This window comes from Podarcis vaucheri (assembly GCF_965113315.1).
Source record: "Podarcis vaucheri genome assembly, chromosome: 13".
In the NCBI taxonomy this organism is placed as follows: domain Eukaryota; kingdom Metazoa; phylum Chordata; class Lepidosauria; order Squamata; family Lacertidae; genus Podarcis; species Podarcis vaucheri.
In genome coordinates this window covers 9,985,317-10,011,488 of record NC_138751.1, presented here as the reverse complement: position 1 = coordinate 10,011,488, position 26,172 = coordinate 9,985,317, and the positions used below count along the sequence as shown (strand labels likewise).

The window sequence follows — 26,172 nt, the reverse complement described above, 5'->3', positions numbered from 1 at the left end:
AATGCGCATGCGTTTGTTCAACTGGCAGTTAAGAGGGTGTCATAGGTTACATGGCAAGTCATTGCGCATGCGCAATCAGAACTCTCTGCTTCCAACCTTACGGTAACGAAAGTAAACAGTCTTGGCTTTGCAAGCTGCAGCTTGAAAGGAAGGCGCTTTGCACACCATTATAGCTTCCCATTCCATAGCATACCGCTTTCCACCCCATAATTAAACCCTCAAACGCCCCATGCTACTAACAGCATAGGCTACCCAATACCATTACAATGAAATGCCCTATGCGGCCATTTCGAAATTACCTTAGAATTCGTGGTGGATGGAAGTAGCAGCCCTTAACTGAAAAAGAGGCAATGCCCCTCTGCTTGTGTTCAGAAACTCTCCCGGCCAACAACCCATCATTTTTTAAATGATGAGCGGGGAAAGAATAGTGGACATTTAATAAATGCAGAATACAATAATTTGCTAATGTCGCATCATAAGGGATGAAAGAAAAAAATGTTTTCAATAAACGAATGCATGCAAGAAAGCACTGACACCGAAAACTAGTCCGGGGGTGCAGGATCGTAGACTGTCCTTTTCCCTCCTAACTGGGACCCACACTACGAACGCTTTTCCCTATCAGCCCTTGCAAGTTCTCTTTTCGCTATTGCACAGAAAAAACTCCCCATTATTTCCCCCTTTTTCTAATCCTACCCCTCCTCCCTGCAGCCATCAATCACCCCCGCTAGACTCCTCCCCTCTTTATGATGCCTCCGCCCACATCAGGGGGGAAAGAGCCCGCCCTCTTGTTCTCTCTTTCACTCCAATCTACCCGGCAAGCGGAGGGAGTCCAGGGAGGGCTGCTGCGCTCTCTTTTGGAGAATCCCTCCCGCCCCCCTTATATAACCCAGCAGGAAGGTTATACAACTGGCCTCACCCACACCTCCCCGCCAACCCCAAGCCATTCATAAAATATGAACCACGCCCCCAAGTTCTAGTTCCACCCCTTCCTTACGCACGCCTTTCCTCACCAGCTGTTGTGATGTTTTCCTTCTTGGGAAGTAATGGAGGAAGACCTTGAGCAGTCGTGAGTTCACTGTGGGATATTTCCGGGTCGCGGAGCCACTCGGTCATAGATTAATTTAATTTTGCTGCTTTAATACAGATCCTGGTTCTGGAGGGAAGGGGGGGGAGGGGATTAAGGTTTGAAACGGGGTGGTTGTTAATGTAGGCCCTACAGTGTACGGAGTTGTGCGTTTCACTCGCTCCTACAGGTGGTTTCGGGTCCGATGTGCTTTGTTGTGTGGGTTGTTGGCTAAGCACTCTTTTGGCTCAGCACTTGGAAGGAGTTAAAGAGACCTGCTGATGGAAGCGTTGCTCTGGATTCTGCTGAGGGGGGAGGTGTTATGATCTGTCACCAAGATACCGTCCTTAGAAAGGGATGAGGCAGGTTGGGTTTGCAAAGAAAGCTGGCAGGGGAAGAAGGAAGAAAAGGCAGACCAGAATCTGTATACGGCTTAAGGCTAAACCTGCCTTCTCTCCTAAGGCAAATGGGTGCTCGGGAGAAGCTAGGTGTGGTGGGCAGGCAAAAGACCCTCCCAATGGCAAGGGAGGAAGGATTTAATCAGGCCTGTGAGATGAAATTATAGCCTGCAAGCCAAGGGGAAGTATGTGAAAAGAATGAGGGGGGTTAATTACCAGGATAAATTAACTTTCCCACCAAACCATAATTAAACTATGGAACTCGCTTCCACAGGAGGCAGGGATGACCACCAACTTAAATGGCTTTTAAAGAGCAATTTGTGGAGGAGAGGGCTATCAAAGGCTACTAGCCATAATAGCTTTGCTCTGCTTCCACAGAAATGCCAGTTGCTGTAAAACAAAAGAGGGGAGAATCCTCTTACTCTTGGGCCTTCTTGTGGGTTTCCTACAAGCATCCGCTTGGCCAGTGTGAGAACAGGATGCTGGACAAGATGGGGCATTGGCCTGATCTTACATTCATATGAATTGAAAGGCAGAATATAAATCTACCACATGCCCCATGAACTGTTTTCTGCACTAGAGTGTCTAGCTGGAATGTGTGAAGTCCAGGCTGCATGTGAGCATGAATACAGTGCCCTCTCTGCTAGTTAAGCATAACATCCCTCCCTCCCACATAGAACTAAGTAACAAGGCTTGCAGCATTTTAGGCAGAGTTTCAAGGTCTTGGCAAGAGACAGACTGTTATTCATAATTCCAGAGGCAGTGATGATTAAGTTCTAAATGAGAGGTGCTGGAATTCAGAGTTAGTATGAAAACAGATCTCTTTCTCTCTTCCAATCCTAGCTGGTGGGACGGGACTATTCAGTGGTGAAGTGGGGGGGGGGGAGAAATCCTCTGCATGTGCTCAGAGTTTCTTGCATCTTTACATAGTCTGGGGTTAGGTGCTGGGTTCTTGAACTGATTTTGAAGGGGAGCAGTTGCCCAAGCAACAAGAGAGGCAAACACCTCTGAACTCCAGATGCTGAAGAAATATCCTTTGTGCCCAGATACAGTTATTAGCTGTGGTGCTATTGGAAGGAAGCAGACTTGCCCGGTTTAAGGAAAGACTTTGGAATGGCTACTAGTTTTACTTGGCCCTGCAATTAAACCCTTTCAGAATGTCTCTCGCTGTGTAGGTCTGCACTGTCTCTAATTCAAGGTACCAGGTGGTTGTGAGTTGGAAGTGATTCAGCAGAAAAGGAGAGTGACTAGGCAATTTGTCTAGCTGTCCTTATCATTGCATCATAACAGTAGAGCCTTGTTCTCCCAAGCTTCCCCTCCACCCTGGACAAGGAAGGCAGCCAATGTCTTTTCAATGTAACCATTTTCCATTCCCACAAAGACTCTGCAGGGGGTGTGAGTGGTGCTGTTTGGCAACTGACCCAGTGCTTGTGATGACTCTAAATGTGCTGATGTGTGCTATATGTTAGTTACAGTGTTGTTATCAACTTCCTTGGCTGAAGTTTGGAAAGGGAGGACCCTTACCTCTCCACTGCTTCTTTGCAAACTAAGCTCTCATAATTAGAATTTTGATAGTGGGGTTTATGTGGAAATCCAGGGGCCAGGAGATGAAATGGCAGAAACTTAAATGCGAGTCCAGTAGTTTAATCCTCCCCCCCCCCCCCCGCTCCATCCACTGCAAACTGTTAAGAGAGGCAGGCAGGCAGGCAGGCACTGAAAACTGCCTATCTGATCATATGACTCTGGCTATAGGGGATCCTGTCACTCACAGGATCATGGAACGGACTCTGATACCACCATAAGGATAAAGTTCAGCGTTTATACAACACATTGGAAGTTTCATTGCATGTTGGAATAGAGGAAGCTGCCTCATGCTGAGTCAGTCCATCTAGTGCAGTACAGGCATACCTCGGAAGTCAAACACCTTGCAAGTCGAACGTTTAGGCTCCCGAATGCCACAAACCTGGAAGTGAGTGTTCCGGTTTGCGAACGTTCTGTGGAACCCAAACGTCCAACGCCAGTCGAAAGCCATGCCTTGGTTTTTAAACGTTTTGAACGGACTTCCGGAACGGATTCTGTTCGACTTCCGAGGTATGACTTTATTGTCTGCACTTGACTAGCAGCTACTTTCCAGAATTATAGGCAAGGCCCTCTCCCTGGGACCTTCTGCATGCAAAGAGCTGCTCTATCACTGAGTTAAAGACCTTCCCCCAAAATTTGATGATGGTGTACACATTATTCCTTACAACAGTCCCACAAGCTTGGCCGGTATTATCTAATCGTGTTTTTATTCTAGAGTGTCAGGCTAGGACCAGGGAGACCCAGGTTTAATCCACACTCTGCTTTGACCATCATGGGCTGCCGTACCCTAAGTGAAACAAAAAGATGCAAGTGGCTAGTCTTCAGGCTGTGGTGAAAACTCTACATGATTCAAAACTGAAAAGCACCGCTAGGATATTGGCAGGTTTTCAGCGATTTCAAGGATAGGTGTGTCAGTATCCTGCTGAACCTGTATTATCACCCTTGCAGTGAGAAAGGGAGGCTAAGGGAGAAGGTATTGCCTTTGGGCCACTAAGTGAGTTCAGGGCTGATTATTAAGCCCATTATTAAACGTATTTACTTAGGTATTAACTCACTTTGCCCTTAATGGGACCTAGGTTCATAATGTAGGGTGGCAGCCTTGTGGAATCACAGAATTGGAAAGAGACCCCAAGGGTCATCTAGTCCAACCCCCTGCAATGCAGGAATCTCAACTAAAGCATCCAGGACAGAAGGTTATCTAACCTCTGCTTTGAAACTTCCATGTGGCCGCCCTTTCTGTTCATTTTCAGTATTTGTGTGTGGAGTTATTTGCATTGCATCAGCTCTCACTTTCGGGAAGTGAAAGCTTTGCATTTTGCTGAGAAAAACAAGGTGGCCCATCAGGAGTGACGCCTAGAAACATGGTAGCATTTCCTCTGGGTGCTTTTTGGGAAAATTTGAACATATCCCTTCTCTTTGTGCTATAGAGACCCTCGTTATTCAAGGGCTTTTTCCTGCTCTTATCAAGTCACATTCTCCTCCAAAGATCACAGAGTTGCAAAAGCTTGTGTCAGGGAACTGACATCGGAGGAAAGGGAAGTGGTAGGGCTCCCAGAGAGTGGGAGAGAGTCAACAGCTAAAGCAGGGACCAGTAGGGGGAGCGCGGGGTCTCTGGAGGAGGATCTCAGTAATGCTGAGAGAGACGCAGCAGCCCAGGCAGGAAGCAGAAGGGGAGAGAAAGGGGTGAGAGACACTTCGAGCGAAAATAGCGGGGAGGTGTCAGAAGCAACTGCAGGGAGACCTATGCTTCGCCGGAAGCTGTCACGTCGTGAGTCCAGGAGACGCGTTTCCGTTAAGGAACTTCTTTGCTGGAAGCGCTTCCGCAGACAGCCACTGTCGGACTCTACAAGTGACTAGAGCAGACATGTCTGAGGAGCTCTGTCACACACAGAGGTTTGTGGGGTCGCACAAACTCTGAAGGGGCACTATTTTAAGCACAAGCAGCTAATCATCCCCTGACAGCAGTCCGACAGTCTCTGTACGCTGCCTGTGCAGGAGAAGGCATCATGAGCGACCCAGCAGGAGCCGGAGCCGCAGGGGGTGGAGCTGGTCCAAGCTTGGAAGACAGATACCGAGCATTGGAGGTCCAACTTGCGCTGCAGACGGCGAGGCTCGAGGAGAGGAGGGCTCAAGATGCAGACAAGAAGGGGAGAACCACTCAGTTCCCCAGAAAGGTACCAGGATTAGTGCAGAAGTTTGGGGGGGACCCCAAGGATTACCATGCCTTTAGGACTGAAATGCAATATGCCCTGAATGTGCAGTTTGATGAGTTCCCTGATGAGGAATCCCGAGTTGCTTTCGTAATTGGGCATCTTGAGAAGGGGGCGCGAGATTGGGTTCGACCCCTGATGGCAACGCACAACGATATCCTGAAGGACGCTATGAAATTCTTTCGTGCAATGGATATCATGTTCTCCAGCGATATTGAGGAGGGGGGAGTGCGCAGACAGCTAATGGCTTGCAAGCAGGGAAGCAGATCTGTCCGTGAGTACTGGACTGAATTTACCATGCTGATTCACAGATTGGGGTGGGATTTATCGGCAGCACCCATTCAGATGCTATTTGAAGAAGGTCTTTCTTCAGCTGTGAAAGACGAGCTGGCCAGGAGCCCCAGGGCGGTGTCTATGGATCAGCTGACCAAATCTGCGCTGACCATTGGAGCGCGCCAGGAGGCAAGAGCCTGGGAGAGGCGGGAAGGGAGAGGGGAACGTTGGAAGGAGTTACGCATTCCAGACATTCCTGAGCCAGCTTTCCCGCCGGCAGAGCCGATGGAAATCGGAACAGCCCGCGCGCGCGCAGTTTCAAAGCCCAGTGAGGGGGCGAAGAAGGAGGGAAAGGGACCCCGGAAATGCTATCTCTGCCAACAGCCAGGCCACTTTGCCAGAGTCTGCCCCCAGAGGAAGGAATGGCAAGGGATGGTGGGAACTGTTGAGGGGGAAGAGCAGGGAGAAACGGAGCAGGTAAAAGCCAACGCCTGGTTGCCAGCAGGGCACTGCAGCCAGGCCAAAGAGCAGTGAAAGTGCCCCTTTCCCAAGTGCCAGTGCCAGAAGCTCCTCGACCTGCTCTAGTGATTGAAGTGTTGCTAGAGTTGCAAAATGGACACCCCCTAAAAATAAAGGCGCTGTTGGACTCAGGCAGCTCCTGCAATTTCATGAGCAAGGAGTTTGCGGCTGAACACCAGATACAGACTATCCCCTTAAGCAACCCCCTGCAGGTGACCACGATCGATGGCAGAGAACTGTTGGGAGGAGGCGTCAGCTTGCAGACCATCCCAATGATAATGAGGGTGGCAAGGCACACAGAACTGATAGCGTTTAATGTGGCCACCTTGGGAGGGGCTCCCATTATTTTGGGAATGAGCTGGCTAGCCCTACATGATCCGCTGGTGGGCTGGCATCAAAGAGTGGTTTCCTTCGGTTCCGCACATTGCTTAGAACACTGCAGGGGGGAAAAGGGGTCAGCAGGGGCCCAAGCCACCCTAGCAGGGACGGAAGTGATGGAGAAGGGGAAGGTGCCATCACAGTATGCTGATCTCAGCGACGTGTTCAGCGAGAAGGAAGCTGACCAACTACCCCCGCATAGGCCCTTTGATTGCCAGATCAATTTACTCCCTGGAGCACAGCTTCCTGTAGGCAGGTTGTATGCCATGTCAGACAGGGAGATGCAGGAGTTGCGAGCGTTCATTGACAAGAACCTGAAGAGAGGCTTCATCAGAGAGTCCAAGGCAGCGGGGGGTAGCCCAGTGTTTTTTGTGGATAAAAAGAACACGGACAAGCCGAGACTGGTATGTGACTTTCGGGCCCTAAATGCAGTGACAGAGCCGGTGGCTTTTCCTATGCCCAGGATTGATGATATTTTGACCAGGGTGCGAAAAGGAAAGATTTTTACAAAGCTGGACCTAAGGGGGGCGTACAACCTGATACGTATAAGGAAAGGGGATGAATGGAAGACCACCATGTTCACCCCTTTGGGGGCATTTGAATATCTCGTTATGCCTTTTGGATTACAAGCAGGCTCCGCGTGTTTTCAAGCCTTTATGAACCATGTACTGGGGCCTTTGCTCTACAAGAATTGCGTGGCCTTCTTAGATGACGTGTTGGTGTATTCGGAGAATGAGGAGCAACATGTGAGAGACGTCAGAGAAGTGTTGAGCAGGCTGCATGCCAACAGACTGTGGGTGAAACTGGAGAAGTGTCAGTTTCATACCAAGGAGGTGGAATTCCTGGGGTACCGCTTGTCAGACAAGGGGTTGGCCATGGACCCCGGCAAGGTTCAAGCGGTGCTGGAATGGAAAACCCCCAAGACTAAGAAGGATGTGCAGAGGTTCCTAGGGTTTGGAAACTTTTATCGTAAGTTCATCCGAAACTTCGCTCACCTGACGGCGCCCATCACGGACTGTCTCAGCAGCAAAAAGAAGTTTGTTTGGACGGGGGAGGCGGAGCGAGCGTTTGAGGAACTGAAAAAGGCCTTCGCCTCTGACGAACAACTTCTACATGTGGATTTACAAAAAAAGCTGAGGGTCGAAACAGACGCTTCTGACAGAGCCATAGGGGCGGTGCTTCTTCTGCAGCCAGGGAAGGAGGGGTCCGAGTGGCGACCGTGTGCCTTCTTTTCGCGAAAGCTGAACAAATCGGAGAGAAACTACACGGTGTATGACCGGGAACTTCTTGCGATTTATGAGGCCTTCCGGAGATGGAGGCACCTACTAATTGGTGCACAACAGAAGGTGCAAGTACGCACGGACCATAAGAATCTAGAGTATTGGAGAACTGCGCGAGTGCTCAACCAACGGCAGTTGAGATGGGCCCAGGAGTTCTCCAAATTTAACTTTGAGATTTGTTACGTACCAGGCCAGGAGAACGTTAGGGCGGACGCTCTATCACGCAAACCTGAATATTTGGAGGGAGAGGGTGCACCCGAAGAGACCCATGTCATTCCCGAGGATCGCTGGGTGTGTGGGGCGGCACTGGTGGGGCTAAGGGAACTGATAGAGGGAACGGTGCAGGATGAATATGCCCAGGACAAACTCAGGGGTCTCAGGAGGGAGGGAGACAAACCCGGGGTTTTTGAGGAGAGAAACGGGGCGTTGTACTACAAGGGAGCGTTATACGTACCTGAAGGAGAATTGAGGGAAAAGGTACTCAAGCAACTGCACGATAGCCCCACAGCAGGGCATTTTGGGCAACACAAAACCATGTGGCTGGTTACCAGGGAATTCTGGTGGCCCAAGGTCAGGGAAGATGTGCGGGAGTATGTGAGAGGGTGTGACCGATGTCAACGAGCCAAGGGGGAGAGGCGGGCACCGGCAGGTTTATTAGAACCACTACCCACGCCGGAAAGACCATGGGAGGCAGTGGCAATAGATTTTATGACTGATCTGCCCAGGTCCAAAGGGAAGACAGCCATTATGGTTGTGGTAGACCTGTTAACCAAGATGGCCCACTTTATAGCCTGCTCACATGCGGTCACAGCAGAAGAAACCGCTAAATTGTTTGTGGAAAATGTGTTTAGATTGCATGGTGCCCCCTTGAGGGTGGTTTCGGACCGAGGGAAACAATTTACTTCCAGGTTCTGGAGGAAGCTCATGAGCTTATTGCATGTAGAGGTGAATTTCTCAACTGCCCGTCATCCAGAAACCAACGGGCAGGCGGAAAGAGCTAATGGTGTCCTCCAGCAATATTTGAGGTGTTATGTGAATGACAGAGAGAATGATTGGGTGGAGAAGCTGGCGTTGGCCTATAACAATGCGGAGAACGTGTCCACGGGAATGAGCCCTTTTTTGGCCAATCACGGGTGTCATCCCCGAGCCTTCCCAGGGGGGGAGGGGGAGAACTGGAGCGTTCCAGCCGCAGAACAGTTCGTTGAAGAAATGGAAGCGATCCATCGCCAGCTCCAACTTAATTTAAACAGGGCGAAGGAGGAATATAAGAGGCAGGCAGACAAAACCAGAAGGGAAGGAGAAAGCATTAGGGTGGGGGACCAGGTGTGGTTGTCCACCCAAGGGTTACCATTTAAAGGAGGTTGTAAGAAGTTAAGACCCAAAAGACTGGGCCCATTTGAAGTCACGCAACAGGTCAACCCAGTGGCTTTCAGACTCCGGTTACCTAACCACATGAAGTTGCACCCAGTGTTCCACAGATCATTGCTGTCACCGTATATAGGGGACAGAGAGGGGAGGGTCAATAGGGGACCAGCTATGGAGGAAAAAGAACACAGCTACCATGTAGCGGAGATTCTCGATTCCAGGTGGAGGGGAGAGCAAGTAGAGTATTTGGTAATGTGGGAAGGGGAGCCGGAGTCGGAAAACACCTGGGTCAGGGCAGAGGATGTAGATGACGAGGTTTTGATTGAAACTTTTCATCAGAGATTCCCTCGGAAACCCCAGCCAGTGGCGAGGTTCCGGAGGGAATACTTCGCCACCACCGACGAAGAAGAAGAGTTGGAGGGGTTCGCTGATTCCGAGGTGGAGGAGGATTCAGCGAGTCGGAACGAAGACCGATGGAGGGAAATGTTCGAGACGTCGGAAGATGAGGAGGATTCTTTTAGGGGTTTCAGCTCCTCACCGCCCAGAGGAGAGAGTAGGGGCGGGGGAGAGGGGGGCCCTGGAGGGGAGGTGGATGTCAGGGAACTGACATCGGAGGAAAGGGAAGTGGTAGGGCTCCCAGAGAGTGGGAGAGAGTCAACAGCTAAAGCAGGGACCAGTAGGGGGAGCGCGGGGTCTCTGGAGGAGGATCTCAGTAATGCTGAGAGAGACGCAGCAGCCCAGGCAGGAAGCAGAAGGGGAGAGAAAGGGGTGAGAGACACTTCGAGCGAAAATAGCGGGGAGGTGTCAGAAGCAACTGCAGGGAGACCTATGCTTCGCCGGAAGCTGTCACGTCGTGAGTCCAGGAGACGCGTTTCCGTTAAGGAACTTCTTTGCTGGAAGCGCTTCCGCAGACAGCCACTGTCGGACTCTACAAGTGACTAGAGCAGACATGTCTGAGGAGCTCTGTCACACACAGAGGTTTGTGGGGTCGCACAAACTCTGAAGGGGCACTATTTTAAGCACAAGCAGCTAATCATCCCCTGACAGCTTGCTATGGGAAGCAGCTGTTTATCACTGACCCCCCTCGACGTCTTCCTTTTCCTTTCTTCTCCCAACCCCTTTGCTCTCCCTTTCTGCCTGCCTCTGCCCACCCATGTCTCAACAAAACTATATCCCTTCCACAGGACCCAAGGCTGGCTAGGGGGCTGGCTGCCTGCCTGGCGTCCCACCTCCATGTCCCACCTCAAGAACGTGGAAGCCCGGATCCTGCAGTGTAAGTAAAGGAGGGCTTGAGAAGCGTCCTCTTTCTCCTTTGTCCAAAATAGAGATGCTAACTGATATCCTATAGGATCTGTCCAAAGACCCATCGAGTCCAGCATCCTGTTCTCACAGCAGCCAACCTATGGGAAGCCCCACAAGCAGAACCTGAGCACAACAGTACACTCCCCTCTTGCCATTCCTAGCAACTCCCCTCTGACAGTGGAGGGAGAACAGAGTCATCAGGGTTGGTAGCCACTGATAACCTTGCCCACTAGGAATTTTGTCTGATCCTCTTTTGAAGCTGTCCTGAGTTGGCAGCCGTCACTACCTCTGGTTGGGAACGATTTCCATGGTTTAATGATGTGCAGTAAGAAGAAGTGCTTTCTTTTGTTTGTCCCAAGTCCTCCAACAGTCAGTGTGAGAGCCAGTGTGGTGTAGTGGTTAAGAGCGGTAGTCTTCTAATCTGGGGAACCGGGTTCGCGTCTCCGCTCCTCCACATGCAGCTGCTGGGTGACCTTGGGCCAGTCACACTTCTTTGAAGTCTCTCAGCCCCACTCACCTCACAGAGTGTTTGTTGTGGGGGAGGAAGGGAAAGGAGAATGTTAGCCGCTTTGAGACTCCTTAAAGGGAGTGAAAGGCGGGATATCAAATCCAAACTACTACTACTACTACTACTACTACTACTATTCTTCTTCTTCTTCTTCTTCTTCTTCTTCTTCTTCTTCTTCTTCATTGAATGTCCTCAAATTTAAGCCAAGACAGGCACAGAGAGAAACTTTCCAGAGAAGGTGCCAGAAAAAAAATATGTCATGGTTCCATATTAATCTTAGCTGGCAAATAACAATTGGGGTGGGGGGAGTTTCTGTGGTTTAATTAAGATCCACCAGGAAGTGGAAGGGTTTTGCTTCTTACCTTGAGCATCAGTTTTAGGATGTCTACACCTGGCACCCCAAGGCTCATTGTGGTTGCCTGCTCAGGGCTTCCCTGGTATTTGTTTCCCCCTGGCCCAGCACTCTTGAGCAAAACCAGGTGGCTGGGCCTAAGGTGCCATTTTTATTTCCCACAATGCTCCTCGTGTACTTGTTTATGAGTTGTATTAGTCTTCCATTGCATTAGAAGTGCAGTCACACAATAGAACAAACACGTAAAACAATTTTGAGCCAATATTAAAAGCGGGTAAAAACACTTCCAAGCAAAACCAACTCAGTATAGATTTACCAGAGTAAAAGAGTTGGGTCTCATAATAATTGCCTGACTGTCAGGGTAAAGAGGTGTGACTTCAGCATACATTGGAAGCTGTGTAATGAAGATCCTAGATGCACCTCTGTGGGGCAGGAGTTCCTCAGCTTATAGGTTACCACAGAGAGAGCCATTCCCCACACTTCTGAGCGTGGCTGTCAAGAGAGCCCTCTCTGTCAACGTACAGCATATAATACCTGGTAGTATTGTGATCCTGAATATGAAGATTTCCCCCCTAGATCTTACTGCTCGTAACTAGAGCCACCGCCTGCTTAAAGAAATCTTGATTGCTTAATCAGGTGAGTTTCAATGGATCAGTCAGTTTATACATGCATGCATTTGCACACAGACAAATGCTTTTTGGAGGAACAAAAGCTTTCTTTTGTCTAAGCTTCTTGGGTAGAAGAAGCATTTAACGGAGTGGGGGTGAGAGAAAGTGGAATGCCTCTTCTAAAACGGATCTCTGCTGATTGTGATCTGATCTGAAAATTGCCACGGGCACCTTGCTAATCGGTCAGAAGGTTTTTGAAATGATTAGCCTAACTGATGAGTTGACAAAATCTTTTAGGTAGACCTTTTAGATAGACGAGATTTGTAAGCAGGGACCTGAAGACAACAGCCATCTTTCTGGACGATTGGCCATGCTGGGTGGGACTGATGATAGTTGGAACCCACAGTTTCCCCTATATCCAGGGTACATCTTTCCTCCCATCCCATCAAATCCCTTTCTGCAGCTATTAGTGCTAGTGTGCCTTGCAACATCTGACAGAACCTGGGCCCCGTGGTATGTATTGGGGTTTTTGGGATCCTGGATAATAGATGCACACCTTCCCCCTTCTCTCTCCCTTCTTCAGGCCTCCAGAACCGATTTGTGGCCCGATACATCTCCCTCCCAAACCATGCCAAGATCTGGACCGTATCACTGTCTCCGGAACGGGGCAAGGGGCGCACCCCCCTGGTGATGGTGCATGGCTTTGGTGGGGGCATCGGACTCTGGATCCTCAACCTAGACTCGCTGAGCCAACGTCGCCCTCTCCACGCCTTTGACCTCCTGGGGTTTGGCCGCAGTTCCCGGCCCCCCTTTCCCCGGGATGCCCAGGGGGCCGAAGAGGAGTTTGTGAACTCCATTGAGGCCTGGCGTCGGGAGATGGGCATCCCCAGCATGATCTTGCTCGGCCATAGTCTTGGTGGCTTCCTGGCAGCCTCCTACAGCTTGCAGTATCCAGAGAGGTACGTTTTGTGGCTTTAGGCAGGGATGATGGGAATTGGACAGGTAGGTCTTACAGAAGTTCCAGAATGTTCCTAAGGCTAGGACAGCAGAGAATCTGTAGTATTGTCATAATTTCTAGTGGAATAGACCTGCCAGTAATGCCTGTCTTTCTGCCCTTCCCATCTAAGTCAAGCATATAGATGTTATTAAGAAGCTGGCCTCCCTGGAGGTACTTAATTGGGTACCTATGTAGGCTCTTGGGATAAATGTTGGATGGTATATCCTTTGCTGGTTTGAACCATCTGAGGATTTAGGTGTGGGAAATCAGATACTCAACTAAGTATCATAAATGAATGATCCTCGTAAATAGAAAGCTAGTATATCAGAGAAAAGATCTTCCTAGCATGCTATTTTTCCAACATGCAGAGTTTTTAGAGTGGGGAATTATTATTTTCTTTAGCAATCAGCTGGATTTGTGACCAGTGTTAGAAACTGAGATATGAAAACCAGGAGCTAAATGACACCTTAAACCTGGGTTATGGGCACAACAGTGGAATGTCTAGGTGCTCTTTAAAATAAGAATACATAGCTGAAAATAAATGAACTGCAGCTAAAATATTATGCTCATTTTTCACATGGTCTAGTCCTTCTCCTGCCCAGTCCTCTAATATTCTTAAGGGGGTCTCTTCTCCAGTCTTCAAAGAGTAGCTGAAAGTGGGGAAGCAGAAAAAGGTCCTACTTTCATTTCACTCTGCAGTTTTAATCTGAAATCTTAGGCACAGTACTGCACACAGAGCCCAGAAACTGCTCGTGCTAATGAAATTCCCGGTTACAAAATGTGCCTAGATTAAACAATGGAGATTTCAAACACTGTTTGTGACTGGCCTCTGTGTACATGTACCCTGAAGTAAACCCCACTGACTTCGGTGGTGTAGGATTGTAGCCTTAGGCGGCTTTTCATGCCTCTCCTGACCCAGGGTGAAACATCTGATCCTCGTGGACCCCTGGGGCTTCCCCATGCGTCCGTCCGACCCGGCTCAGATCCGCGCCCCTCCAACCTGGATCAAGGCTGTGGCGACGGTGCTGGGACGGTCCAACCCTCTGGCTGTGCTTCGAGCTGCTGGGCCCTGGGGTGAGTGAAATTGGCAAGAAGATTACACGGAGGGTGCCGGGAGAATAAGCAGCGGGATGTGCCAGAATTGTCACTTGTTCATAGTAGAAGTGGCTGAGCTTCTTATCCCTGTTGTTGAATGTTGCTGAGGCGAGTGGGACCTGCAACAAAAATGTTATAGGTGAAATACTTCTGTCAGGGGTGACAGCCAGCCATACCCACTTTCATGATACTCCATTGCATTCTGTTCTCCCTGGTTTTCTGGATCCCGCACCCCAATTAGTTAGCATTCTGTTGCCACCGTAAATTCTCAGTCCTCATTTGGCTATTTTACTCTGCCTCTGATTATTTCTATTTTTCCTTAAAACATTTTTTTTTTATACTTCTGTAAATCTTGGGGTTTCCCCAAGCCTGTTGATAGCATGCATTTTGGCTACCTAAGTATCCATGCTCAAAGAATTCTGTTTTCTAGTATTTAAAAAAAGCAAATTCCCTTCCTGGAATACTTCATGCATCTGATGTGGATTATCCATCAAAAAAGCTTAAGCCATAGCACATTTATTGATCTTTAAGGTGCCACAAGACTCTCTTTTTCTGAGCTGTTTCTACCTCTCTTCTTGAATATTCTCAAATTGGGTGACCCTAATATCTAATATTTAAACAAGTGGGAGAAAAAACTCTTTTCACTTTCTCCATTCCATGCAAACCTTCCTTTACTTATCTCCCCCCCCCCTTAACAAGCAAACAATCCCAGAAGACCAGTTCCATAGATATTGGGGGGGACGCAATCCCAAGGCCATATCGGTAGGTTGAGATTGCATGGATGACGAAAACATTTGCCCTAGGACTTTAATCCAGGACACCTAGTCCCATATCTCACACGCTTGCAGGATGACCTCAAATGAGGCATCACCCACTTCCCTTAGCACTTCCATCTGTAAAATGGACAGAGCTGTGTTTGGAGATAAACACGGAGAGGAAGCGGTTCTCACAGGAATCACTTGGGATGGCCGTTCTTTTGGAGATGTAAACAATGATGTTTTGAGAGCTACAGTCCTGCTCGTAGACCCTTGGCAAAGAGGAAGGCTGCTACCCAACTTGAAAAGAGAAATTCATTCATCGCTATGTTTTTATTTATTATTCGAAGCTCAAGGAAAAGTTTGATGAGAACCTACTGATTGCATCCTCCACCCTTTCCTCCAGGGCCTGGGCTAGTGCAGCGCTTCCGTCCAGACTTCAAGCAGAAGTTTGCCGATTTCTTTGATGACGATACCATCTCGGAGTACATCTACCACTGCAATGCCCAGACACCCAGGTGAGGGCCTCCACTATTTCATGTCCGCTGTCAGAGGCAGAATGCCTCAGAATACCAGCTGCTATGGGGAATGTGCTGCAGTCCATGTTCCTGTAATTAACTCTACTGTGTTTCCATCCATGCGCTCCCTCATTGCAGTGGCGAGGCCGGGTTCAAGGCCATGTCGGAGGCGTTTGGTTGGGCCCGGCGCCCCATGTTGGAACGCATCCACCTGGTGCGCCGCGACTTGCCGATCACTCTCATTTACGGTGCCAATTCCTGGATTGATACCAGCACCGGGGAGAAGGTCAAGATCTTGCGGCCAGGGAGCTACGTCTGCGACATGGTAGGAACTTTGGCATGTAGAGATGGGGAGCAGAGCATGATCGTGGCTGTCATTGCATTGGATGTTCCCAGTGTGGGAATAGAGGCCTAAGTGGAGAATCCTGTAGCCCAGCAGTTCTCAACCTGTAGGTCTCCATGATGTTGTTGGACTACAACTCCCATCATCCCTGAGCTCTGGCCTTCCTAGCTAGGGGTGATGGGAGTTGTAGTTCAACAACATCTGGGGACCCACAAGTTGAGAAAGGCTGCAGTCTAGCCTAAAATCCTCAGCATTTTTGCAATTCAGATTTCCCCATCCCTATGACTTAGGGGGGAAACGTGGCCAAATTCTAGTGACAGTCAGGAGCTAAAGAGGACTGAGCATAGTGGGTAGGAGAGTTAGAATTCCACTTTTTCAACATACGTGCATAGGAGAATGAATCAGTGGTACCCTGGCTCTGGGCCTCCCTCCCACCCATAATCAGGCACTGGAATCCTTCTGCATAGCAATTTCTCCCCATTCAGTGACATATGACGTTTTAACTTCTTCAGCTGCCCTGAAGACCTTGTGGTCAAAAAGCCACAGAAGCGCTTCTGATGTGTAACTCCAAAATGGTTTTGCTCGAGGCATCTCAGTAGAGCACTTTGGTGTGTCAGGGTTGGTTGGGGACTGCAGGGAAGCTGTCCTGTTTCATATCCAGTGGCGTAGCGTGGGGGGCGCAGGGGGGGCCGGCCGCACCGGGCGCAACATCTGGGGGGGGCGCTCGCACTCGCAGCTCTCTGCCCCTACCTGGCTCACTCTCTCTCACTGCAGTGCTGGCTGTGCGAATCCGATCCGAGCCGCTGGGTCGCTGCCCACTGTGGAGGGGGTAGGTGCCAGGCGTGCAGTGCGGAGAGAGAGCGAGGGACTATCTGGGGGAGGGACAGTGCAGCGGCCGCCCAGCGCTGAGCGCGGGAGAGAACCACACCAGACCAGACCAGGCAGCAGCAAGAAGAAGCTGGCAGCAGCGGCAGGTTAGGGGTTAGGGGGCGCAAATTACTTGCCTTGCCCCGGGTGCTGACAACCCACGCTACGCCGCTGTTCATATCAGTCAGATATGCAGGGCCCTAAGCTCGACTCATGCACAATGAGACAGTCCATGAGTGGAGCAATAGCAGCATCATAAGGGAAGACCAGCGCCACACACAGCAGAGCAGGCCAAAGGATTCAAAAGAGGTATTCACAGGGGTCAGTATCACAAGAGTAGGAATCAGGAACAGGAAGCCAGTTGCACAGCTAAGGAGCTGTGGTGTTAAGCAATAAACCCTCTGGGTCTGAGTGCTCATGTAGGCTGAAGGCTCTGACTCAGGTGCAAATGGTTAGCCCAGACTTCAAGCTTTATTGCTTTCAAGGAGACACCTTGTTCTTGAAGGCCCTTATTCATGGGGAGGTTGGTTCTTCTGGACCTTTTTTAAAATTTCATATTTGTCAGGGGTTCAGGAGCAGAGACGCAGGAAAGGGAGGAAACAGAGAGCGAGGGGGAGGAAGATGAAGGAAGGATGAGTGATGATGACGACCCGAGATCCCCGAGCCTTTCCAGTGAGTCAGAGGATTCCCAGAAAGGAGCCCCAGTGGTCAGAACAAGGGGGGGAAAAAGGGGAACTCCCCAGGAAGAAGGGGCCAGAGAGGAATCAGAGAGCAGCAGCTGGAAATCGGGACCAACGTGCCCAGCTGGGAGCAGCGGGGTGAAAGGGGACCAGGCATCAGGTTCCGGAGGCTCTCAGCAGGAGGGAGGACATGAGTCAGGACCAGTCACGCCCACCTCAGGGAGCGAGGAAACGGTTAAGAGGAAGGTAGAGGGTTGGGCGCGCGCGCCAAGTTCAAATGCAGAGGAAGCTGGCGCAGTAAGCAGCCCGGAGAGTGAGCCAGGTCCCAAAGCCCGCCGCAAGGAGGCAGAAAGCTCAGGGGGGTCTTCAGCCTCGGAAGAGTCAAGGAGGGAGGAGACCAAGGGGGGCAGAGGGACCCAGAGACGTAGAGAGAGACGTAGGAGGTGGAGCAAGCCCAGGGTATTAAGCTGGTGTGCAAGAGGCGGAGACTCAGACGGGTCTTCGCCGACCTAGAGCAGAAGGCGTAGAGCTGCACGCCGCAGTTCGGAAATGAACCCTGTAACTCAATAAAGACTCTTATAAAGTGGACGCTGTGTGGCGTGGTCCTATGTGAGCTGGGACCTGGTAGCAGCTCTGACAGTAAGACCCGTCTCTTCAAAGCTTCGGACACCTGAAACCTCGCAGCGGGAGCAGAAGCCGCTGGGGGAGGAAGAGGGGCGTCTGTAAGCAAGCTCACAAAAGTCAGCAAGATGACGGAAGAACAGAGAATTTCAGCGCTGCAAGAGGCAGTGACCCAGTTGTCCTCAGAGGTATTGGCTTCCAAGAAACGGGAGGAGGAAACTGCAGCCGCCTACAGAGACCTCCACGCCAGGTTTGAAATGCTTGTTAAGCAAGGGCAACCGGGACCCCGGCCGGAGGGCGTGGGGTTAGCACGGAGAGCAGGCGGTCTTGTGCCTCACTTCGATGGGGATTTACAACAGTACCCCAATTTTCGAGCAGACGTAATGTGTGCACTGCAACTGCTGGCAAAAGACTTTAGAGATGAGGAAGAGAAGGTGGGGTTCATACTGTCCCATTTGCATGGGGATGCTAAAGCGTGGCTGCGCAATTTGTGGAGGGATAAAGATCCAGCGCTTCAGAGTGCAGATGCCTTTATCAAGGCGATGGATGCGTGTTTTTTATCTACCATAGACGTGGACATTGCTAGAAAAGAGATACATGGACTGAAACAAGGGAGGGCGAATGTACGGCAGTATCACGCCCGCTTTTTTGCACTGGTCAGTGCTTTGGAATGGGACAGAGATTCACCTCCAGTTCGAGATCTGTTCTGGGAAGGTCTGAGCAGTGCAGTTAAAGACGAAATTGCGAGGGGGGAGAGGCCCCGGAGCACGCAGGAGGTGGTCCAACGGGCGCTGACTGTGGGGGTGAGGCTGGAGGAATGCCCATGGTGCAGAGACGAAGGTCGTGGAGGGCGCGAAGCAGCGAGAAGTTTCTCCTTCGTTCCCAGGGAAGCAGCGCGTGCGCAGTCCACACCTCCACCAGGAGGGGGGGGTGGAACCTATGGAAGTGGGTGGTGCCAGGGCTCCGTCAGCTACCAGAGCCCCTGCACCGGGAGCAGTCAAAACTAAGCCTCCTAGAGGGAACAGGAGGTGCTACATCTGCGAAAGCCCTCAACACATGGCGAAAGAGTGTCCCCAGAGGAACTCCAAGCACACTGCAGCCTCAGCAACAGTGACTGCAGCTACGCAACACAGAGAACCACAGCAGGGAAACAAAGATGTCTGGCTGGAAACAGAGGCACTGGGGCCCAGCCAGACGTATCAGTGAAGCAGTCCCCAGAGATCTTGCAGCCCACAGACCCCCTCCCGCCCAAACCGGTAGTGCAGCTCACGCATCACTCCAGCTACCCAATGGCGTCACAGTAGAAGTGCCACTTTCTGTAGACTCTGGAAGTAATGCTGACTTTATAGCGCAGGATTTTGTGGAGCAGCACGCTATACAGCTACTGCCTGCCACTCTGCCCCTGCAAGTCGTCACAGTGGATGGCAGAGAGTTGCTGGGGGGGGCAGGTGGTGAAGCAGACACCGCCAATGGTGATGCGACTTGGTAACCACAGGGAAGTCATCAGTTTTAATGTCACCCAGCTGTCGGACACGCCCATTGTTTTGGGCATGAGTTGGCTGGACAGGCACAGCCCGACGCTGGCTTGGTACCAGCGACAGCTGATCTTCGGTTCTTCTTATTGCGCAGAACACTGCATCATGCCCACTCGGGAGGGAGAAGAGGAAGAATCGCAACTGCAGTTGGGAACGCTGCACACGGTTCCCCACAAATACGCAGACTTCTTGGAGGTCTTCTGCGAGAAGGAGGCGGACAAGCTACCCCCTCACCGACCATATGACTGCAAGATTGACCTCCTACCGGGGGCGACGCTGCCAAAGGGGAAACTGTATTCCATGTCTGAGGACGAACTGCAGGAGCTTAAGCAGTTCATTGATCACAATTTGGAGCGTGGCTTCATCCGAGAATCCAATGCAGTGGGGGGCAGTCCTGTTTTCTTCGTGAAGAAGAAAGACACGCCCCAAAAAAGACTTGTAGTTGATTTTCGCCTCTTGAACAAAATGACCAAGCCCTCTGACTTTCCCATGCCCAGGATTGACGACCTCCTAGCGACGGTGCGCAAGGGACGAGTGTTCACCAAGTTGGACCTGCGAGGGGCGTACAACCTCATCCGCATGCGGGAGGGAGATGAGTGGAAGACAGCCATGTTCACGCCTCTGGGCACCTACGAGTACAGAGTTATGCCGTTCGGATTACAAAATAGTTCCCACTGTTTTCAAGCCTTCATGCATCACGTGTTGGCGGGGCTTCTCTACAAGAAGTGCGTCTGCTTCCTGGATGACATCCTGATTTTCTCTGAATCGCAGCAAGCGCACAACCAAGACGTTCGGGAGGTGCTGAGTAGGCTGAAGCAGCATAGACTGTACGCCAAGCTGGAGAAGTGCCAGTTCGACACTACGGAGGTGGATTTCCTGGGATACAAGTTGTCGGACAAGGGGCTAGCCATGGACAGCGCCAAGGTTCGAGCGGTCTTGGATTGGAAGAGCCCGCGCAACCGGAAGGAAGTCCAGCGATTTGTCGGCTTTGCCAACTTCTATCGCAAATTTATCAGGGGGTTTGCAACCCAGACGGCGGCCATTACGGACACGCTCAGCTCCAAGAAAAAGAAATTCGTCTGGACGGAGCAGGCAGAACAGTCCTTTCAAGCGCTCAAACGTCTCTTCGCGTCGGAAGAGCAACTGATACATATCGACCCCAGCAGACCGATGCGGGTGGAAACGGACGCGTCCGACAGAGCTGTGGGAGCTGTCCTGCTGCAGCGGGACCCGCAGGGAGTCTGGAGGCCGGGAGCGTTCTACTCCAGGAAGCTCAGCAAGTCGGAGCAGAACTACACCATCTGGGACAGGGAGTTGCTGGCCATTCATGCAGCGTTCAAGGCGTGGAGGCATTTCCTGATCGGCGCCAAACACACCGTGCAAGTCTGCACGGACCACAAGAATCTGGAGCACTGGCGCACGGCGAAGTTCCTGAACCAGAGGCAGATACGTTGGTCTGAGTTCTTTGCGGACTTCGACTTCCGAATAGAGTACGTCCCAGGCGACACCAACGTCATGGCGGATGCACTATCCCGGAAGCCGCAATATCTCGAAGAGGCGACGCCAGCGGCGGCCATGCACATCTTCGCGCCAACAGCGTGGGCGTACGCATCAGCTGCAGTAGACCTGGATGCAGTGCGGCATGCGTTGCAGGACGACTCATTCGCGCAAGCGAAGATGGCAGAGGTGCAAAGGGGCACGGCGAAGAGCGACGAGTTCCAGGTACGAGACGGCTTGCTCATACGTAAAGGGGCCATCTACGTGCCGGGAGACGACCTTCGCGCCAAGGTACTGCAACAGTTGCACGACGCCCCCACGGCCGGACACTTTGGCACTGAAAAAACGGTGGAATTAGTCGCAAGAGACTTCTGGTGGCCCAGACTGAGAGGGGAAGTCGCGGACTACGTCGCGAGGTGCGACACCTGCCAGAGGGCCAAGCCGGTGCACAAACTGCCGGCGGGACTGCTGGAACCGCTGCAAACACCGTTTGAACCATGGGAGAGGGTGGCCCTGGACTTTGTCACGGATCTACCCAGCTCGAGAGGCAAGACAGCGGTACTAGTGGTGGTGGACTTGTTCACCAAGATGGCACATTTCATTCCGTGTGCGAAGGTGGCCACGGCGGAACAGACCGCCAAACTGTTCATAGATCACGTGTTCAAAGGGCATGGTCTGCCACGGTCTATACTGTCCGACCGCGGGCGCCAGTTCATCTCAAATTTCTGGCAGAGGCTGATGGGTTTCCTGAACGTCAAGATCAACCTGGCCTCAGCGAGACACCCGCAGACCAACGGGCAAGCGGAGAGGGTCAATGCCATCATGCAGCAATACCTGAGATGCTACGCCAATCAACAGCCTGCGACGTGGGTGGATTACCTGCCGCTCGCCGAGTTCGCCTACAACAACACGAAGCACGTGTCCACAGGAGTGACGCCGTTCTTCGCCAACAACGGGAGACATCCCAGAACCTTCCCGGGACTGGAAAGAGTAGGGGAAGGGGAACCGCAGACGGCGGACGCTTTCGCGTCGGAGCTGCAGGAGGTCCACGATCAACTCCGACGGCAGCTGGAGCTAGCTAAGCACGCATACAAGGTGCAAGCTGACAAGCACAGGCGGGTTGGTGAAGAGATCCGAGTGGGGGACTGGGTCTGGTTGGCAGCCCACGCAGTGCCGACCAGATCGTTAGCCAAGAAGAAGTTGGGGCACAAGCAACTCGGTCCCTACCAGGTCGAAGCACAGATCAACCCGGTAGCTTTCAGGCTGGCGCTGCCGGAGGGTTCCAGAATGCATCCGGTGTTCCACAGGTCGGTGCTCACTCCCTACAGGGCACCTCACAGATTCCAGGAGCCAGGAACGGCACCGGGTCCGTTCCGGGAGAGGACAGAGACGGGGAGGTTGACACCACAGGACCCCATCAACGAAGTCACGGAGATTTTGGACTCCAGATGGGGAGAAGAAGGAGTAGAATATCTCCTAGCCAGAGAGGGCACCCGGGCCAGTGCTAATAGCTGGGTGCCAGACTACGCTTTGGAGGAACCCCTGCTCAAGGACGAGTTTCATGCCCTTTTCCCACACAGACCCATGCCAGCAGGCTTTTTCGACGACTGGCTGTTCACGCCCACACTTTCCTCCAGCACGTTCCAGGGCTTTGACTCGGACGGGGAACCCGCACAGAGCACACGTTCCCCGGAAGGGCCACCCACGGGATCGGCATCGGACACCGCGGATTGGTGGGGCGATCAACCGGAGGAGCAGTGGCGCACGAAGTGGCTGAGGATGCCAGAGCGAGCCGCGGACCCCAGGGCGACCGCCGCAGAGACTGACAGGGACGTGTTCGGGGAGGAGCTTGGGTTCGAGCACGGCGGCACAGAAATGGAAGCGGAGCTGAGCAGCGTCGACGAACACGAGGAGAGAGAACCGGAGGTCTTCAGTTGGCGGCCAACCACGGGGAGCGAACTGTATCCGGCATTCACTCCCATGACGATGGAGCACCCAGCACCCACACCGGAGAGAGGGGAGGGGGGAAGGGGGGGCTTCGAGGGGGGGATGGATGTCAGGGGTTCAGGAGCAGAGACGCAGGAAAGGGAGGAAACAGAGAGCGAGGGGGAGGAAGATGAAGGAAGGATGAGTGATGATGACGACCCGAGATCCCGGAGCCTTTCCAGTGAGTCAGAGGATTCCCAGAAAGGAGCCCCAGTGGTCAGAACAAGGGGGAAAAAAAGGGGAACTCCCCAGGAAGAAGGGGCCAGAGAGGAATCAGAGAGCAGCAGCTGGAAATCGGGACCAACGTGCCCAGCTGGGAGCAGCGGGGTGAAAGGGGACCAGGCATCAGGTTCCGGAGGCTCTCAGCAGGAGGGAGGACATGAGTCAGGACCAGTCACGCCCACCTCAGGGAGCGAGGAAACGGTTAAGAGGAAGGTAGAGGGTTGGGCGCGCGCGCCAAGTTCAAATGCAGAGGAAGCTGGCGCAGTAAGCAGCCCGGAGAGTGAGCCAGGTCCCAAAGCCCGCCGCAAGGAGGCAGAAAGCTCAGGGGGGTCTTCAGCCTCGGAAGAGTCAAGGAGGGAGGAGACCAAGGGGGGCAGAGGGACCCAGAGACGTAGAGAGAGACGTAGGAGGTGGAGCAAGGCCAGGGTATTAAGCTGGTGTGCAAGAGGCGGAGACTCAGACGGGTCTTCGCCGACCTAGAGCAGAAGGCGTAGAGCTGCACGCCGCAGTTCGGAAATGAACCCTGTAACTCAATAAAGACTCTTATAAAGTGGACGCTGTGTGGCGTGGTCCTATGTGAGCTGGGACCTGGTAGCAGCTCTGACAATATTCTTTATTGAAAATAAGTACAGTCATACCTTGGCTCTCGAACGCCTTGGTACTTGTACGTTTTGGCTCCCGAATGCCCAAAACCTGGAGGTACGTGTTCCGGTTTTCGAACATTTTTCAGAAGCCGAATGTCTGATGTGGCTTCTGCTTGAGTGCAGGAAGCTCCTGCAGCCAATCGGAAGCTGCACCTTGGTTTTCGAATGTTTCGGAAGCCGAACGGACTGCGTTCAAGAACCAAGGTACGACTGTAATTACAAGTGCACAGAGTAAGATGATACGTGAAGAAGAAGGGGAAAAAAGAAACAGCACCCATGTAGAAAACAAAAAAAGAACCAAAAAATAAAAATAAGAAAGTTTATTATTGTAGTTAACCACACCTTAACCTAAGTATTTATAAAAATGAATTCCAAATATTGTTAAATTTGTCCATGGCAAGTCTGAGTCTGTTTGAAACTTGTACCTCTGGACTTTGAGGGGTATGCTTTGTTGACGGGTGGCTGCCTGAGGCTGGGGCGTATTTCTGTCTCCCATTCTGATTCTCCCCCTTGCCCTCAGGCTATTCCGGGTGCCTCCCACCACGTCTATGCCGACCAACCCCATGCCTTCAACGCTGCTGTGGCAGAGATCTGCGACTCTGTTGACTGACTGCCCGTGACCCAGAAGAGCTGGTGCGACGCACACAAGACACACAACACACACGCAAGACATCGCTTGTGCGCCCCGAGAAGCGGGGACGCCAGCTCCTCAAGATGGCCGCCAGCTGGTCTTGGAGGATACCTGCTCCCCTTCCCAGATTTGTCCCTGAATCTTCATTCTAACTTAAAGGTTGCAGGCCGCCTGCTTTGGGTTAATCGAAGCTCCAATCATTTTATTTTCCCCTAATTTCATGTGCCTCCTGGTGTGCTTTATCCTGCCTCCCTCCTCCAAGACATTCCTCTTTCTGTGCTGCAACAGGACTGTCCTCCTCTGCTACCTCACCCACCTTTCTGACCCATTTGGCTGTTGGTTCTTCCCATTCATTTTGTTTTTGCAATGCCATCCACAATATTTGCATGCTGGAAAGCTTTTTTAAAAAAATTTCTGTTGCAACCACTGATGTCACACTGGGGTAACATTTGCTTATACCTGCACTCACTCTCAGGCCAGTGGTTAAATGTGGAGACTGTTTTTCTCCCTGCCAGAGATGCTATTGCAGATCTGGTCAGTCAAGGCTACTTGGTTTATGAAGCTGGAAGGAATGCAATTATATTTCCCTTTGGCAGATGCCACTTTTAACCTCACCTAAATCAAGAAGACAGCCAGGATTGGAGGGGAATTGGGATATGTGTTCCCATTGCCCCATTCTCTTTAAGGCGGCACCGTTCTGTACTGATATCCCCCTGAATGGTCATTGGCTATGGGAGAGGGCTGTGGCCATGTCTGCTCACCAATAGGAGAGCACGATCAAGGTGTGCACATCAAGGTAGTCTGGGTCCTTTGTGGGCTGCCATGCGATGCTCCAGGCATGATGCAAAGACAGCAACTCGAGGCAGTCCTGAATCAGGACAGTATAATGAGTTTGGGAAGCGGGGATGCGGCTGAGACCTCTAGCCACATCAGATGAGATCAAGAAATCAGGGGGGGGCAGTTGTTGCTTGAGCATGATTTGCTGGCTCTACTACATCCTCTCTGGTGCTAGGGGAGAATCAGATCACTAGAACAAGGAAATGATAGGTTGTCCTTCTAAAGGAAGACCTTTTTAGCACTTTTGTGGCAGGGAGGGGAGGCTGAAAACAGCCCAGCACCCTCCATCAAACACAGAGCAGGCCAGTATTTGAAGCTGTTTGTATCCCTCGGCCACAACCATTTCTGCAATCTCATGATATTCACAAACTCTGTTTTTGCCGTTTGTGAATTGGCCTTTTTTCCCAGGGACGGAGGAATTTAATATTTTAAGAAAGCTTGAGAATCCTGACATAACCTCAGAAGTGTTCGGTTTATGTACCGTTGTCCAACTCCGGACGGCAGCAGTCAAAAATTGCCTAGAGAGGGAGAGAGAGAGAGAGAGAGCAAGCACGGTTGGCTTTCACAGCGCAAGGGTTTTGGGAATCGCTCCTGCTCTGCTCTCTCACTTGCCCCACCTAGTGGCGCAGGTTGGCACCTAGTGGCGCAGGTTGTGTGACCATTTACCCCATGAGATGGGTTCCTGCCTGCAAAAGATGCTCCTTTCTTTCAGACACTAACACGTCCACAATCCCTACTAACTGCCATCTTGGTGGGAGGGCAGGAAAGAACCCCATGTTGCCTATTTTCCTCTTTTCTATTTTTGCTGCGATGTTAGCTGTCTCGAACTCGCCCCCAACTCCCCTGCTGCATGAGGCAATGGCTGAGGTGGGGGAGATGCACTTACTGAAAGGGCAAAAATAAAAGAATCTATCCCGTCTCCTTAGGCCCATTGGGAGCTGTGGCCTTCTAGTAGCGCATGCGTGTGTAACCTGCTCGGTGGTGCCATGTTAACGTTATCTGTGGGAGGTTGTTCCTAATCGCCTGCCGGTGCTTTGTATAGAATTCACCTTGGTTTGTACTAAATTTTGTATGTTTAGTAAAGTAAAACAAAAGTGTTGTTTTGAA

General features: G+C 51.6%; 1 protein-coding gene across 2 annotated transcripts in view; it reads left to right on the top strand.

Moving 5' to 3' along the window:
• Positions 1-26,172, top strand: part of ABHD4 (abhydrolase domain containing 4, N-acyl phospholipase B) — a 26,892-nt gene extending 720 nt beyond the window's left edge. Inside the window, exons 1-7 of one of the 2 annotated variants that reach the window (XM_082195824.1) lie at positions 780-1,066; positions 10,252-10,340; positions 12,421-12,796; positions 13,754-13,908; positions 15,091-15,202; positions 15,341-15,527; positions 24,118-26,172. In XM_082195824.1, coding sequence (XP_082051950.1) covers positions 1,044-1,066; positions 10,252-10,340; positions 12,421-12,796; positions 13,754-13,908; positions 15,091-15,202; positions 15,341-15,527; positions 24,118-24,207 — 1,032 coding nt within the window. In that variant the 5' untranslated portion in view covers positions 780-1,043 and the 3' untranslated portion in view covers positions 24,208-26,172. Of the gene's footprint in view, positions 1-779; positions 1,067-10,251; positions 10,341-12,420; positions 12,797-13,753; positions 13,909-15,090; positions 15,203-15,340; positions 15,528-24,117 lie in introns of those variants that run through there. The other variant, XM_082195825.1, reaches the window with a different exon arrangement.